Source organism: Amia ocellicauda, chromosome 9 (assembly GCF_036373705.1).
Source record: "Amia ocellicauda isolate fAmiCal2 chromosome 9, fAmiCal2.hap1, whole genome shotgun sequence".
In the NCBI taxonomy this organism is placed as follows: Eukaryota; Metazoa; Chordata; class Actinopteri; order Amiiformes; family Amiidae; genus Amia; species Amia ocellicauda.
The window spans coordinates 34,815,176-34,830,040 of record NC_089858.1 but is presented as its reverse complement, the minus strand read 5'-3'; the positions used below and the strand labels follow the sequence as shown (position 1 = coordinate 34,830,040).

Sequence of the window (14,865 nt, the reverse complement as noted above, 5' to 3'; positions counted from 1 at the left end):
GTACAGAGCGCACAGACACACACACACACACACACACTGCACAGAGCACACACAGATGTTTACTCCTTCTTAACTGATTTATTTATTTCCCTGCTCCTTCTCACTGCGTAGCCGCAGCAGGCATCCCCAAGCAGGAGGTGAAGCCCACCATCAAGAGGGAGGCCAAGGATCCGTATCCGACGTTCAACGGGAGCACCAACGGTGTCCTGGAGAGCTACTCTGTCCTGGGCAACTGCCGGCCCTCCGATCCCTACAGCATGAACAGCGTTTACTCCTACCCTTCCTACTATGCAAGGACTGGCCCTGCCTCCCCCAACGGGTTTCACCCCAACCTCTCGCTGCCCGGGTACAACTACTACAACTACCCACCCAGCCACATCTTTCCCCCGCACTTCCTGGAAGGCCGCAACGGCACCTGGCCCAACGCTGCCAGCGCTTATGAGAAGAAGCCGGATGTCCAGATGCTGCAGGCCAGTCTGGCCTCGCAGTACCCCAAGCAGCCCTCCTTAGCAGGGGCCGCCCCCAAGCCCGGCTACCCCCTCCCGCCCTCGCTGTGCGGCTCACAGGAGTTCAACCAGCTGGACCCACTGTCCCATGGCTCCCAGCCCCCGGAGGTCAGGCATAGGAGCTTCTCTAGCCCCCTCACCAAGCTCATCAAGCAAGAGCCAGCGGATCACCCTGCCTATGGCGACTGTGGGGGGGGCAGCCACCCCTCCACCCCCACCCCCACCCCCATCCCCGCAGGAGACGGACCCCTCCCCCAGCACGAGGCCTGGCCCGGATACAGGATGAACGGCAACATGACGCCAGAGCCCTGGGATGGCAAAGCCAAGCTTCCCACCCCCACAGAGGGCAGGAGGATCTGGGGCTCCTCCCCCTCGCCGTGCCCCCCCAGCCCTGCCCTGGAGAATCAGAAGCAGTTCTCACACCACCCGCACCCCCACCATCACCAACAGCCACAGCAACAGCAACAGCAACATCAACACCACCAACAACAGCCTCAGCCACAGCAACACCAACAGCATCACCAACACCAGAGTCATCAGCAGCAGCGACAGCAGTGGAGCCCATTCCAGGGTGCGCCCCCCCAGGCCCTGCACTCGCCCTCCACATCCCCATCCCCGTCCCCTTCCCCTCACCTTCCCGGCACCAGCTGGGGTGGCTTCGGCAAGCCCGGGGACAGCTGCTGCCCGTCGTCTGGTGCTCAGAGTAGGGCCTGGAGCTGCCCCCCCCCAGGGTACAGCACCGGCCTGAAGAGGGCGGCCGCTCCAGCAGGGGGGTACCCAGACAAGCTGTGGTGCAAGGCCGGGGAAGGCCGGGGCTCGACGCCGCTTGGGCTGCAGGAGAAAGCCTGGAAGTCCTGTGGGGGCTCAGCGGCCACCACGCCCACCCCCACCCCCGTGCCCACACCGGAGGGCAGGCTGTACCCTGACGCCTTCCAGGAGGCCGAGGGCAAGGCTTTCTGGGACCCCTACGAGGAAGAGCGAGCGAGGCAGCGGGCGAAGGAGGAGGAGGAGGTGTGGTCGGACAGCGAACACAACTTCCTGGACCCCAACATCGGGGGGGTGGCGGTGGCGCCAGCGCACGGCTCTATCCTGATTGAGTGCGCCCGGCGCGAGCTGCACGCCACCACGCCGCTCAAGAAGCCCAACCGCTCGCACCCCACCCGCATCTCGCTGGTCTTCTACCAGCACAAGAACCTCAACCAGCCCTGCCATGGCCTGGCGCTGTGGGAGGCCAAGATGAAGGTGCTGGCAGAGCGGGCGCGGCAGCGGCAGGAGGAGGCAGCCCGGCTGGGGCTGACGCAGGAGGACATCAAGGCCTACGGCAAGAAGCGCAAGTGGGGGGCGGCGGGATCCGGTAACGGCACGGCGGCGGCAGGGGCCGGGCCGGGCAGCCAGGCCCAGGGCAGGGACAAGAAAGATGGCGTGAGCACGCGGCACGCTCCCACCGCACACACCACCTCCCTCGTCACCGTCTCCTCCTACGCGCACACCCAGCTCACCGGGCCCTACAGCCGCTGGGTGTGAGGGACGGACCGGACAGACAGACAGAAAGCCGCAGCCACGGAGAAGCGGAGGTGGGTGGCCAGGAGGGTGCCAGGCGAGGGGAAGGACTGGACTGTGGGTTTGTCCTGTGTCAGGGTGTCGTTCCGGAGAGCCCGAGAAGAGAAGGAAAAACAGCTCCCTCTCCTGCCCAGCCCCCTCTCTCTCCCCCGATCCCCCTGTGTCTCCTTCTGGGATTTTTAAGGTTTTTTCTTTTTTTTTTTCTTTTTTTTTTTACCTCAAATTCAGCAGCAGCCCGAGGCAACCCTGTGTGGGGAATGCGGGCTGCTCGTGGTGCTCTCCCTCCTGCTGTCAGAGGGAATACATTGTTTCTTTTCCTTAATATTATAATGATTCTTCTATTCTATTATTTTTATTATTATTATTATGATTGTTGTTGTTGACGTTGTTGTTATTACTTGGTATTGTTATTATTATTATTATTATTATTATTATATTATTATGACAATGATTTTCAATTTTTATTTTATGTTTTGGGTTATTAATATTATTATTATTTTTATTAATATGATTTAAAAATAATTGGAGGGGGTGTGGGAATGAACTCCGCCCCTCTCTCTCCCCTGTCGTGCTCAATCCCCCCCCAGTCTGTGGAGAACAGCATTTTAATTGTATTATTATTATTATTATTATTATTATTATTATTATTTATTTTTATTTCTTTCTGGGAATTTGACTTCGGAAGGAGTTTGAGTGGGAGATGGTGTTGTGGAGAGACAGAGAGGAGTACAGGAAGCAAGACAAGGCACTCAAGAGAGAACCACCGAGAGCAGTGCAGGACAACACAGCCCCTGGGGAGACGCATCCATTACAGAAAGAAAAAAATAAATGCCGAAAACACAATAATTGAAAAGGAAATTGACAGAAAACAAAGAAGAAGTTAATTACCATGACTTGTCAGCTCCTGCTCATCCTGGGAGAAGTTTTTTAAAGTCTATTTTAATAACTATTTATTGTCAATTGTTTTTAGGGTTTTTTTATTACGGAAAAAAAGTCAGTGATAAGCAAATGGAAAATGTTCTACTTCGTCTTCGTCTTCTTTGTCTCGTTCATCTTCACACTGTCCTGCAGCAAAAAAAAGGGGACGGGATTTGCCTTCTCTGTGTCTTCGGGAGGAAGTGACTCAATCAGAGGACTGGGTTGCGGGTCACGGCAGTATGTGGGGACTTCCCCTCGAAAATGCATAACCAGCGCGCCAACTGCCCCCCGCCACCCCCGCCGGAGCATCGGGCTCTCCGAGCACGGACCCTCTGCCCACCTCTCTCTGGCAACACTTGAACACTCACTCTGATCACGACACGCAGCTGATTTTCAATTCTGTTTTCAATTTCATTTCTGTTTTGATAGTGGTGCTCTTTTTGTTTTGTTTTTTTAACTTAACGTAAATAACGGGGCTTTCTGTGTTTGCCGTTTTGATGATTCCCCCCCCGCGCGGCTCGCTCCACACGCAGTACCCAAAATGCAGTACAATCGACAACAGGCAGGTTGCAAGCCCCCCACTAATATATATACTAACCTAGAGGCCTGCTCTTCCTGTTACAGCACTAGGAATTAAAAACAGCTCCTTTTGTTAAAAAAAAGCTAAGAATTTGGCCATACACAATCGATGCAATCCCTATTTTCTGTCCTGTGTAGGATATGATGAGGCTGGCTTGTGCTCTGTCTCTCCCTCTCTCTCTCTCTCTCTCTCTCTCTCTCTCACCTTATGGTCGATGGTGAAACAGTGAGGGACAGTGACTTCACCTCCATCCTAAAGAAATGGTGCTGTGTAGTGCCCTGCAGTGTCACAGAGCCTTCGCTGGGACCGTCGCTGGCCCCGAAACCAATTCTGAATCCCACTCTCAGATCACTGAACACCATGCAAACCCCTCCCAATCAAAAGGGGCCGTAATATGTTTATATTATATTATTAAACGAGAACCAAAATAAAACACTGTAATAAGAGTGGGGGGGTTGAGAAACCATGAACAATGCCTTTGTTTGCGTGGCTCTGTAGGTTTTACCTGTGCTGTCTAAGCAACCTGTCTGCGCCTCAGTTCGCATTGATTTTCTGCTCTCAGTCAGAGAGCGGTGCTGTGTTGTATTATGCAATGCTCCAGGTACACATGAGCGTGCCTTAAGTAGTCGACTCTGCGTGGCGGGGGCCCAGCTGCGGGGGGGCGGGGGTCAGCGCGAGTGCTTGGCAGACACAGATGCCTCCTTATTTCACCTCTCTCTTCAAATGCAGCCGCCTTCCCCCTGCAAACGGGGAAGCCAGTCTACTGGTGCCATCTTGATATTACTGTACTCAACTCGACAGTATCGGTGCTCTTTCTACATCCCACTATCCTTAACAGCCGGGAGCCGAGAGCGACAGAGTGTGGGTCACACGCCCCAGGCACAGCAAACCACAGCATTCACCCCCACCCCGCGCCGCTCTCCACAGCCTGACCAGAGACACGGTAGAGGAGGTTTTTATAACTGTGAGATGGAAAACTCCCAGCAAGGTATAAAACGAACAGAATAATAATATTGACGTAAGTGAGGAAATCTTTTTTATTTTTTTATTGCAGCACACATACTGTTGCTTCCAAGAAGCGTTGCTGATGCGTTCTGTGGAGCTGCTGCTTACAGCCAACCTCAGTGACGTGCGACACATTGGTGCTCTGTTTCCATACGTCACCGGGACACAGAACCAGAAGGAACCATAATTTTACCAGAGAGCATGTGGGTTCTCTTTCTGCAAGAGCATGCATCTTACTGGAGGCGATTGAATAAGTGAATAAAGTCAAGTGTCTTTAACAGCCCCGTTTCCGAGGCTGTGGTGTGTCACTGTCGTCTAGGTGTCAGAATCAGGGGTTGGCCGGGAAAAGGACACGCAGTGGACACAGACACACTTTTTTAAATATTTCCTAAATTGCATTCAAAAGAATTGCGTTGGGTTTTTTAGGACAACATTTTCGTATCATGCTCCCCAAAAAAAAGAAAAAACAAATCAATATGTGATCGATTTGAATTGGCTTGAATCAGGACTGAGGCCGAACCCGTTCCACTCGGCTGTAATGGAAACACAGCGTTCCTGGGCAGAGACAGCGCTCCCACAAACATACCAACAATTATTTTTAATAACTAACTCGACTAATGTGACACCGGGGTCTCTGTTCGCGTGTGCGGCTGGGCTGGAGGGTGCTGGGGGCATCTGTGCCCTTTTTACCTGAGCAGGGGGTTGACATGACCAGCCCCTCGCTGATCACCAGCACTGCTCTCAGGGGGCAATTCGTAGGGTATCCCCCTGTAAACACTGCCCAGGTGTGGGTGCGCAGCTGCCCAGAGGGCCGGGGCTTCTAGAGCGCCAGGAAGGCCTTCTGATCTCACTGTGGCGTCTGACACCAGGGTGAAGATGACTACAAAAGTCCCTGCCCCCCAAATATGTCATTACTCTATACATGTATATCTACACATGTCCCTCCAAAACAGCTCCCTCCAGCCACGGCTCATCGAACAGCGGTCCTATCTTGCTGTGCTGTAACATGTTTACTGTATTAGATTGACAAGACGTTGGGAACAGGCTTTCCTAGAAACTGGTATATATATATATATATATATATATAGATATACAGATATGTAAATATATATATATACACGCATGAGTATGGGTTTGTTTTTTCGTTGTAACTGGTGAAATGCAGACTGCAATGGGGTTGGATTACTACGTGCGCAGTCCTGTAGGGTGATCCTGGAAAGCCTTTATGCCCCCCCGCCCCAAGGTGAGGGGCACGCGGGGGCGGGGGTGGTGGGTGGCATTCAGGACCCCCTCTGCTCCCCCCCCCCATGTTCCTCCAGCCAGGGCTGCCCTCCTCTGTGCCTGCCCCGGGAATGTCCCTAAGAACTGGTGCTATTGTGGGTTTGTGTCCATCCCAGTTGCACAGGGTGGCGCTCCCATCCCTCACTCGACTGGGCCACAGAGGAGGAGGAGGAGAGCTAGGTCCCAACATCCAGCCGGGCCTCCCGTACACTTACTGTCGCAGGTCCTCAGGGCTGGTGTATCCATGGTGCTGAAGGCGGTCAGGACTGGGCGGGGCAGGGAGGGCCGAGGGTCGGGGGCACCAATCCTCTAGTGAAGCTGTCTCAGCCTGTGGATTGAGGAGTGCCGAGCCGCACACCTGTGAATGAGAGACCAGGAGGGCGACGCTCGGCCCAGCCCGGCCCTGCCCTGTCAGAGCTTGTTTACAGATGCGTAGATATGCAGCTGTGTCTGTCTGTTACACACAGGCGCAGTTCGGTGCTCAAGAGCTGATCGAGGTGCTTTCAAGGTGTCAAGCTTACTGTATCTCTTGTTATTTCTGTTTTATTTACACTGGCACAACAGACAAAAAATAATCGCTTAACTGGGGCTTTTGGAAAATCATTGCTCTGTTTTATTGTTTTGTTTTTTAATGTGTTCAGATTTTTTTTTTTTTTTTTGGTTATAATGTTATGATAGTTGTTTTTTATTTTATTTTGGTATTGTTTTTTATGTTCTTTTTTTAATTGTAAATACTGAAAGAAAGATTTTTATAAAAGCACTTTTAAACTTGATTACAAAAAATAAATAAAAATAAACAACAATGAAAAAGCAGGAAATAAAGCAGGAAAGGAAACTAATTAATGACAACTTGAAACTAGTTTTTATTTAACTGAATATTATCGGTAGAGGGATAAAACGAAAAAACAAAATGAAAAAAAAGGAATAAAAAAATCTTGTAAATATTAACACCAGATTATTTAGGGAAGAGGGTAAAATAGTGTTTGTTTGTCTGCGACTCCGGGAAATTGTATCTGAAATCTTTCAGTGATTTTTTTTTGTTGTTGTTTAAGAAAATGAAGAGTGGTAAACAGAGGAGTAGAAATGACTCGGCCTTCCACTTTTTACACTCAAGACTACCTGAGGAAGAGTCCGACCTCGGCTCTCCTTCGGGCAGTGTTGCTGTAGTGAAGGAAAAAGACGCTGTGTGATCTGTGCTGACAAACAAACCGTGAGAAACGAACCCTGTCAGACTGTGTAGCCCTTTCCGACTGTTTTATCGTAGAATGTCCTAGTGAGAGAACTTCCCTCTGAGGTATTTTCTAATTAAAAAACAAAACAAAACTATAATAGTAGATGTGATGTCTTTTTTTTTTCTTTTTTTTTTATCAAACTGCCGAGACAGACAGACAGGCAGGCAGACAGGAATGCACGGTTTCTCAGTGGGAAACTCACTAAACGTGTTCCTGTTTTTTATTTATTTATTTTTTAAACTATACATATAGATATAAACATTTTAAACCATTTAAAGACAGAGAGACAACAGACAATAACAATTATGGGAAAACTACAGATTTAAAAAGAATATATAAACAATGTAACTTTCTATACAAAGTAATAATAATTTGAATTTAAAAGAAATGGTATAGGTTGTGCCTAGTAGATGTCTTCTATATCTTGACAAAAATAATTACCACAGAAAGATAGAGCTATAAGCCCAGAATATGCTATATAAGTGTACTGGTTAGTATCCTTTTGTGTTTCCTCGTGGGTCTTTTATTTTTCTTCCTTCGTCTTTTCAAGGCCAGTACTTTTCTTAGGAGGGGTCTGTGGTGGGATGGATAGAATGTGAAATTAGTGACAAAGAACTGTACGCTCTTGACTGTTAGCTGAGTCCAGTGATAGTGTCCAATGGAAACAGTTTTGCCGTGACCGAGTAGTCAGAGATCCAACAGCGTCTTCTAGTGACTAGGACCTGCAACTTTTCATACTTGAAAAAAAAAGATATATATATATATATATATATATATATATATATATATATATATATATATATATATATATATATATATATAAAAAAATCTGAAAAATAGGATGGTTTGGCCCTTAATTCTTTGTGGCACTCCAGTGTGACATCTGTGCTAATTCCACCAGACAGGTCCCGCTGCAGCAGGGCGGCCGTGTGCATCGTTAATTGAGCAATCAGGAAATTAAACGTCTCTCCTCGGGCAGCGTAACCTGGCAACCACTGCGAGGAGACATCGGTGCAAAAGTAAGCGCTTGCTGTTTTAATTTCAGGATGGAAACAATGTCACCCCCAACCCCCTCCTCCAATCATTATTCGGTTCTTCTGCATGAAAATCTCACATCGTCGATTATAGTCATATAGAGAAATCCCCCAGACTGCACAGCTCTTCATAAATAAACAAACAGTAGGACCTGAGCAGTCTAGTATCAGACTTTCTTTCAAAACTTAACTTTCTCTCCTTTCCCCAAAAGCGAAATCCCTAGTGGGTGTGTGGGGCGACCTGAGCTGTATTCAGCTTTGAACCCCCACTTTTCGCTGTGATTTCCTTCATATAATGAATGTGGATCTTAAGGAACGTAGGTGAGCCCCCACAATCACAGTCCGGCCCCCTGGAGCGGGAGGGGCTGTGGGGGGACTTTCTGGTGGAATGAAAAGCACTTCTCACACCGGAGTGAATGAACCGATACCTGTCCGGGGTATGTTTTTATTTTTTTTATTTAATTTTCTTTGATTTACTTTTTTTAAAGTATTTTTTTTAGCACTGATCTGATTTTCAAAGCACTGTCCCCCAACTGTTATCCACACATCAGGTTTTGTCCAAGTCAGCTTGTGATTGAGCAAGCAGTGACCTTTGAACTCTGTCACTTACACAAACAGGCAGCTACATTCCTTTGTTGAGTTTTTAATGATTGTTCTCAGATTTGTTTTTTGGTTTTCTTTCAGGTTTTATAATATGTCAAGATGCAGTATGTAAAAAGTGTTTTTTTTTTGTTTGTTTTTTTCTGTGTCTCACTCTGTAGCTGTATTATGTATCATGTGAATACATAGCATATGTGGTACAACCCACATTTTTTTTAATGTTCTGAGATAAATAAAAAAATAAATAATAATAATGATAAACAAAAAATAAAGACTTGTGTACAAAATAAAAGTAACTGTTTTTTTGGTTTTGCTTTCATTTTTTTTTTTTTCTAAATGAATAAAGATCACTGAACCAAATGAAGTGCAGGATGTGACAGTGGTTGATTTGCACAGAGAGAAAAGTGGGGGTTGTACCACTGTGTCCAGGGCAGCCAGAGAGGCGATGTCTGTTGTTTCCTCTGACAGGACCATAGGAGGGGTCAGCAGGGTCACCGTTAGTGTAGCCACAGACACTTGCTCTGAACTGTCTAATGCATGGATCATCACCTCTGTAAAACCATTCTTTTTCATGGTATTTAACTCCATAATCGTAAAGACGCTTCTGAAACCGGATGGGATTCTTTCAGTCTGGCCATTAAGTAGAAAGATGACTGCGAAGTCCCAGGGTCATACTCCCTCAATGGCCTTGCTAGCTAAGGGACAGCTGTGTTCATGTACCCCAGGAATATATGTAAGCTGTGGGGCCAAGCTGCCCCCCCAGGTGAGCCAATCTGGCCGCCCGTGTGTTGAGTGCAGTTGCCCTCCTGGCAGTGTGGTCAGTGTGTCGACCAGCGCCAACCTCAGGCCGTTCTGAGAAGCTTGGCCTTGCTGCTATTAAGTGTATTGACATAAGGAGGTTACCTGCATAGCATAGTTTATATATATATATATATATATATATATATATATATGTGTGTGTGTGTGTGTGTGAGAGAGAGAGAGAGAGAGAGAGAGAGAGTGTGTGTTTTAACAGCTGATAAACCTGGAAGAGTTGGAGACTGTTGACATTTCTAATTGCACAGACTGGTTGTAAAGTGGAGTCCGATAGAGCAAAGTGAAATGGGAGAGGAACATGTTGGCAGTGTGAGGTCAGGGCTGGGAGGGTCTGCATGTCGGGGGGCTGCTTATATGCCCCAGACAGATGGACGGACGGACAGACAGACAGACAGGCAGGACAGACTCCTGTCCACAGCTGGAGCCCAGTGTGTGCCGTACTCCTGCACTGCACTGCACTCTCCCTTGTAGAATAGTGATGTTTGATGTCTGCTCTCAAGAAATATTTTATTACCCGCTAAAGATCGGGAGGTACTCCCAGGACAGGACGGGGGCAGACATGCAGGAGCCTGCAGGGCCAGGTGTCTGTAAAAGCTGTCCTTCTGCTTTAGATTTCTGCCCCCCCTTCAGAAGGGACACCTTCTTCAGGCTGCAGGTTATTCAGGATGGATGTGTGTTTCTGTGTTGTCTCACCTTGATTATTGTTGGCGATGACAGAGAATGACAAGCTACCAAGGCTTTCATTCTTCTCTGTGTCCAGCCGCCGCCCCGGCCCGATGTCTCCCTCTTGTGTTGGACAGTGAGGACTACATGGCACCTGTATTATTAATGGGTGCTGGCAGAGATGCGATGCCTGGGATTGTTTAGGTATTAGATCAAAGTAGTAATAATAATAATAATAATAATAATAATAATAATAATAATAATGCGATTGTTTAATTAATTGAATCACTTTTGATTTTTGCGAGGTTGCGGCCATGCCTGCAATGGAGGCCTTTGCTGGTGTCTAGTAGCTAGAAGGGAGGTTTTAAAACAGTGCGCAGAACTGACACGTGACTTTGGTGCTAAAATGAGTCTAACTTGTGGCTTTAATGCTGCTGAAAATAAATGTAAAAGAAAAAAGATGACAGGCAGAGATTGTGTGGGGACGTATGGCACAATGGGTTAGTGTGACATTTTCACAAGGGAGTGTGGTAGTGTCCTGTGTCCTGTGAGTCTGACAGCCTGCAGTGTCAATACCGCACACCTGCAGAACCAGTGAAGCCAGTAACGACAATCTGAAGTTACTGCAGGGCCTCTAGGGCCAGAAAGTGTGACGCCCTGCTTTCAGGTGCTCCTGAACCCCCACTCCCACCCCCAAGCACTCACTGTGCTTAGACAGCTGGCTCCGACCTTTCATTGTACTCTGTAGCTGTGTATTGTGTGTGTGAGAGAGAGTGTGAGTGTGTGTTGATTTCTCAGATAGAAAATATATTATGCAACATTTTTCTTTTTTAAAGAAAGAATCGATAGCAGCTGTAAATGGTGAATGCCGGCTCTTGGCAGCAGTGGAGGCTGGTGCGTTGTGTCCTGTTTCTGCCGGCTCTGTTCCTGCTGATCACCTGCACTGTCTAACCAGCAGCACTAGTGTCCATGTGAGTGCAGTGTGTTCTTTTCAGTAAGTAGTAAAAAAATATAATAAATAATTAAATAAAATAATTAAATAATTAGTTTTCTTTGTAACTTTGATCTGCATGTTGTTCATTTATATATATTTATACAGACTGGGAAATGTATGTGAGATGCACAGTCATTTTAAATGATTAAATCAGCATTTGTTGGCAAACTTCCTCTTCCCGCGAAGAGAGAAAAGAAAACATCATCTCTAGACTTTGCCTGATCCTGAGTCTGTGCTCTCGACACACAGCTGGGGAAGCAGGTTGAGCAGAAAGGTTTGTTACCAGATTCTGCTGCAATCATGTCAGTCCAGTGTCCCTCCTACAAACAGGCTGTTATTTATAGTTGAATTCTGTCCGTGAGAAACACACGGCACTGAACACCCTTCAGAGCTCGGTCCGGTGAGCTCTCAGTGCAGTGGATTAGATTGACTAATGGGTGACTAGGGCAGGGCGTGTGTGGCTGTCAGTGATCCTGTGAATAGATGGTGCTCTTGTGTTCAGAGATATCCTCAGCCTTGTGTTATTATTATTATTATTATTATTATTATTATTATTATTATTATTATTATTATTATTATTATTATTATTATATTATATACTCTCCCTGGCTGCCCTCTCCCAACCGAACCTCAGCATTGATCTGCATAATTCAGGGAATTGTCAATCTCAATGATGATCTTATCGAATGATATAAGCTGTTGTTACCTGACTGTGTTTTGTAAGGCTTTTATTTATATCATATAGTAACCGTTGTACAGTGTGTATCAATTAATGTATGGAATAAAAATGAAATAAAATTATTAATGAATAAAGTGATGATGATGATATTAATCAAATAGAGGTTGTTTATGTTTAATTTGCAGGTTGAAGAAATTATTTTAAAAAAGAAATACAGATGAAACTCATAAATTCATAGTTTTAAGTGTGAGGGTTGAGGGTGTGGGTTGAATCCAATGTCAAATAGCTTCAGTTCTTGCCTTCAGACCTGGTCTCTTCTCGTGTGGACTGGGTAGGACTGTGTATTTCTCAGAGACTGCATTTGCAGGATTCTTGAACAACTTTCTAAGTACCAGCTACTTGAAAATGAAGGTTTTGGTTTTATTTATTCATTTTTAATTTGTAGTTTTTTTCTTTCTCCCTTAAGTCACTTGTTTACTAATAGTGTAAGTCATACTCTTCCTTCTGCATTGCCTGTGTGCTTTCTGATGGGTCACTCACACACACACACATTTTGTCGCCTGCATGTGACAAAACCCTAAAAGACTTTAGGTGTAAATCTTCCTGAGCCATTCATGATACACAGTGCGTGTGCGTGTGTGTGTGTCCAATAAGAGATGGGAGAGTGGCTTTACATGGGTTCGAACGAGATGTTTAAAGGCTGTTTTCAGGGGGTTAATGAAGCTGATGTTTTTACAGGTTTTGTATTGCTTGTGTTTGAATGGTCAGTTTTAGACTCTTAAATGTTCTGATGCAATAGGATGAATAATATATATTAAATTGTAGATACTAGAGGAGTATGTTTAAGTTGATATTTAATTTGTTTGTTTGTTTCCTCCCGTGCTCTAACTGTGAGCGGCTCTTCAAGCTCCAGCCCTGTAATCTCTGGTCTTTTAATTTGTGGAGAATGTTCAAATAAGTTGTATTGAAGCTACGATTTGATTTTGTCCTCGTTTCTTTCCATTGTTTTGTTTTTTTTTATGTATTTTTTTATAGTAATAAGTTGGGAGTTTTTCTTTATTGTTTGCTAATATTTATTTTATTTAATTTTGGTATGTTATTGTATTGTACACAGACATCTGGTATAATGAGTGTTCCTGATCATTTTGAGATACTGTGGGTGTTTTAATATATTTTATATTTACTTTGTGCACTCAGTCACGGCCTCCTAGCGTCTATTCTCTATAGAGTGTAATTATCATTATTATTATTATTATTATTATTATTATTATTATTATTATTATTATTAGTGCTGTGGTAGTGTTCTTAAATTTTGTGGCTTTAATGTATGGTGACTTACATCAGACACAATACAAAGTACAATGTGTTATGAATAGAGGGATTTGTTTTTGGAGCATGGACAATAATCCAGTTAGTTTTGTAGACATGTATTAATGGACAAAACACATTAAAAATAAAAAAACAACAATTATGGGTTTCCTCCATTAAGGGCATTGGCAGTGTGTGTCAGCTGACTGACATAGTGTTAAAATGACATATTACTAATATATAGTAAACTGGCTGAATATATATATACTGATTTGTTTATGTCTTGTTCGTGTCTGTGGATCTGTGCTCAGGCGCGCCGAGGGTCAGATGGTGTTTGGGGTTTAGTGTCCAATGTGAACAGACTGCGCATGCGCCGACAACATGGCGGCGCGCAGTCGGGGAGGCGTTGGCGTGCTGTGATGGAAGGGTCTGTGTTTCTTTTCCATTCTTCATTGGTTTTATTTACATTGTACGGCTTGTTATGGCAGCTTTAAGTTATCGCCGGTAAATACGAGTGTGGCTAATGTAATTTAAGCCGTAAGACACGCTTGCTGTATACTGGCGTGTGCCGCTGGTCCCGCATTACCGATGTTAGTGCGTATATGCACTGTACTGATGCAGCAAACCCACCTGTGCTCCTAACTCCTGCAGGATCGTCCTGCTGCAGCCTGCGGTTCACCAGTGCCCAGTGTCATGCGATTGGTAAACACACATAGTTCATTTATTTTTAATTAAGCTCATTTCGTGCATTTCGATGGAAATGTGCAGCCACAGACATGTATCGGCATCCTTCGGTGTTCCTCGTTCAGTTAGTGTGCAGCCCTGCAGGGCCCTTTCAGGAACTTTGTGGGGCCACAGAGAGCTGCGCATCTCCCGTATGTTTCACCGGACCATCAGAAACAGGGGGATGTGTGTTTTAAACAGCAGTAGTATAAATATAACTCAGTAGCCTACAGGCAGGCAGGATCCTGGGTTGTGGGGGCAGCTGAGCTCTTGCGTCTCCGTGGGACGGTTCTGACCGCAGGGCAGCCGTGCAGGTCGCTGATCTGTGTTTTACCTTTACAATAAAAGCCTCACAAACAGACGCATGCGCAGAAGACACATGCGTCCTACAGTGCCCAGATGTGTTGCCATGGAGATACCTGTCTCCATCTGGAGGCCAAAAATAATTAAATGTGTCGATCAGCAGCTAGGCAGTCCCCCCCCCCCTCTCTCTCTCTCTCTCTCTCTCTGTGTTTGTTCTCGCCGGCTGTGCTGTGGTCTCTGACGGGGGTCTTCAGTGTGAATCCCCTGGATACAAGGTAAGTTGTTTTGGGGGGGGGGGGGGGGTTCTTGCTGCGTTTTTCCTACAGGTGTGTGTGAAGCATCTACAGCTTCTCTCTTCTGTGTCACACCTGCAGATGCAAAGTTTATCATTTAATCCTCCCTTCCCTTTTGTGTGGTTGTCTTCTAGGTTTTTATTCATGTCTTTGTATCCATTCAATTTCTTCCTGTGTCCATATTTGATCTGTACTTCTTGCAATGTGTCCAGCCCATTTTCACACTTTCAAATATGTCACAATTTAGTTTGTTCTCAGATCCAGAGAGAGTGATATAGTTGAGCATTTACATCCTAATTAGCTATTATTATTATTATTATTATTATTATTATTATTATTCAAATTGCTCCGCATCTATACAGCAAGTCTC

The 14,865-nt window shown here is 45.8% G+C and overlaps 1 protein-coding gene across 3 annotated transcripts in view; it reads left to right on the top strand.

Annotated features, from left to right (window-relative positions):
- The window catches only part of tet3 (tet methylcytosine dioxygenase 3), a 56,108-nt gene extending 48,929 nt beyond the window's left edge, over nucleotides 1–7,179 (top strand). For all 3 annotated transcript variants that reach the window (XM_066714222.1, XM_066714220.1, XM_066714223.1), the window contains one exon: nucleotides 112–7,179. In XM_066714222.1, the coding sequence (XP_066570319.1) occupies nucleotides 112–2,030 (1,919 nt within the window). In that variant the 3' untranslated portion in view covers nucleotides 2,031–7,179. The remainder of the gene's footprint in view (nucleotides 1–111) is intronic.
- The last annotated feature ends 7,686 nt before the right edge of the window (nucleotides 7,180–14,865 follow it).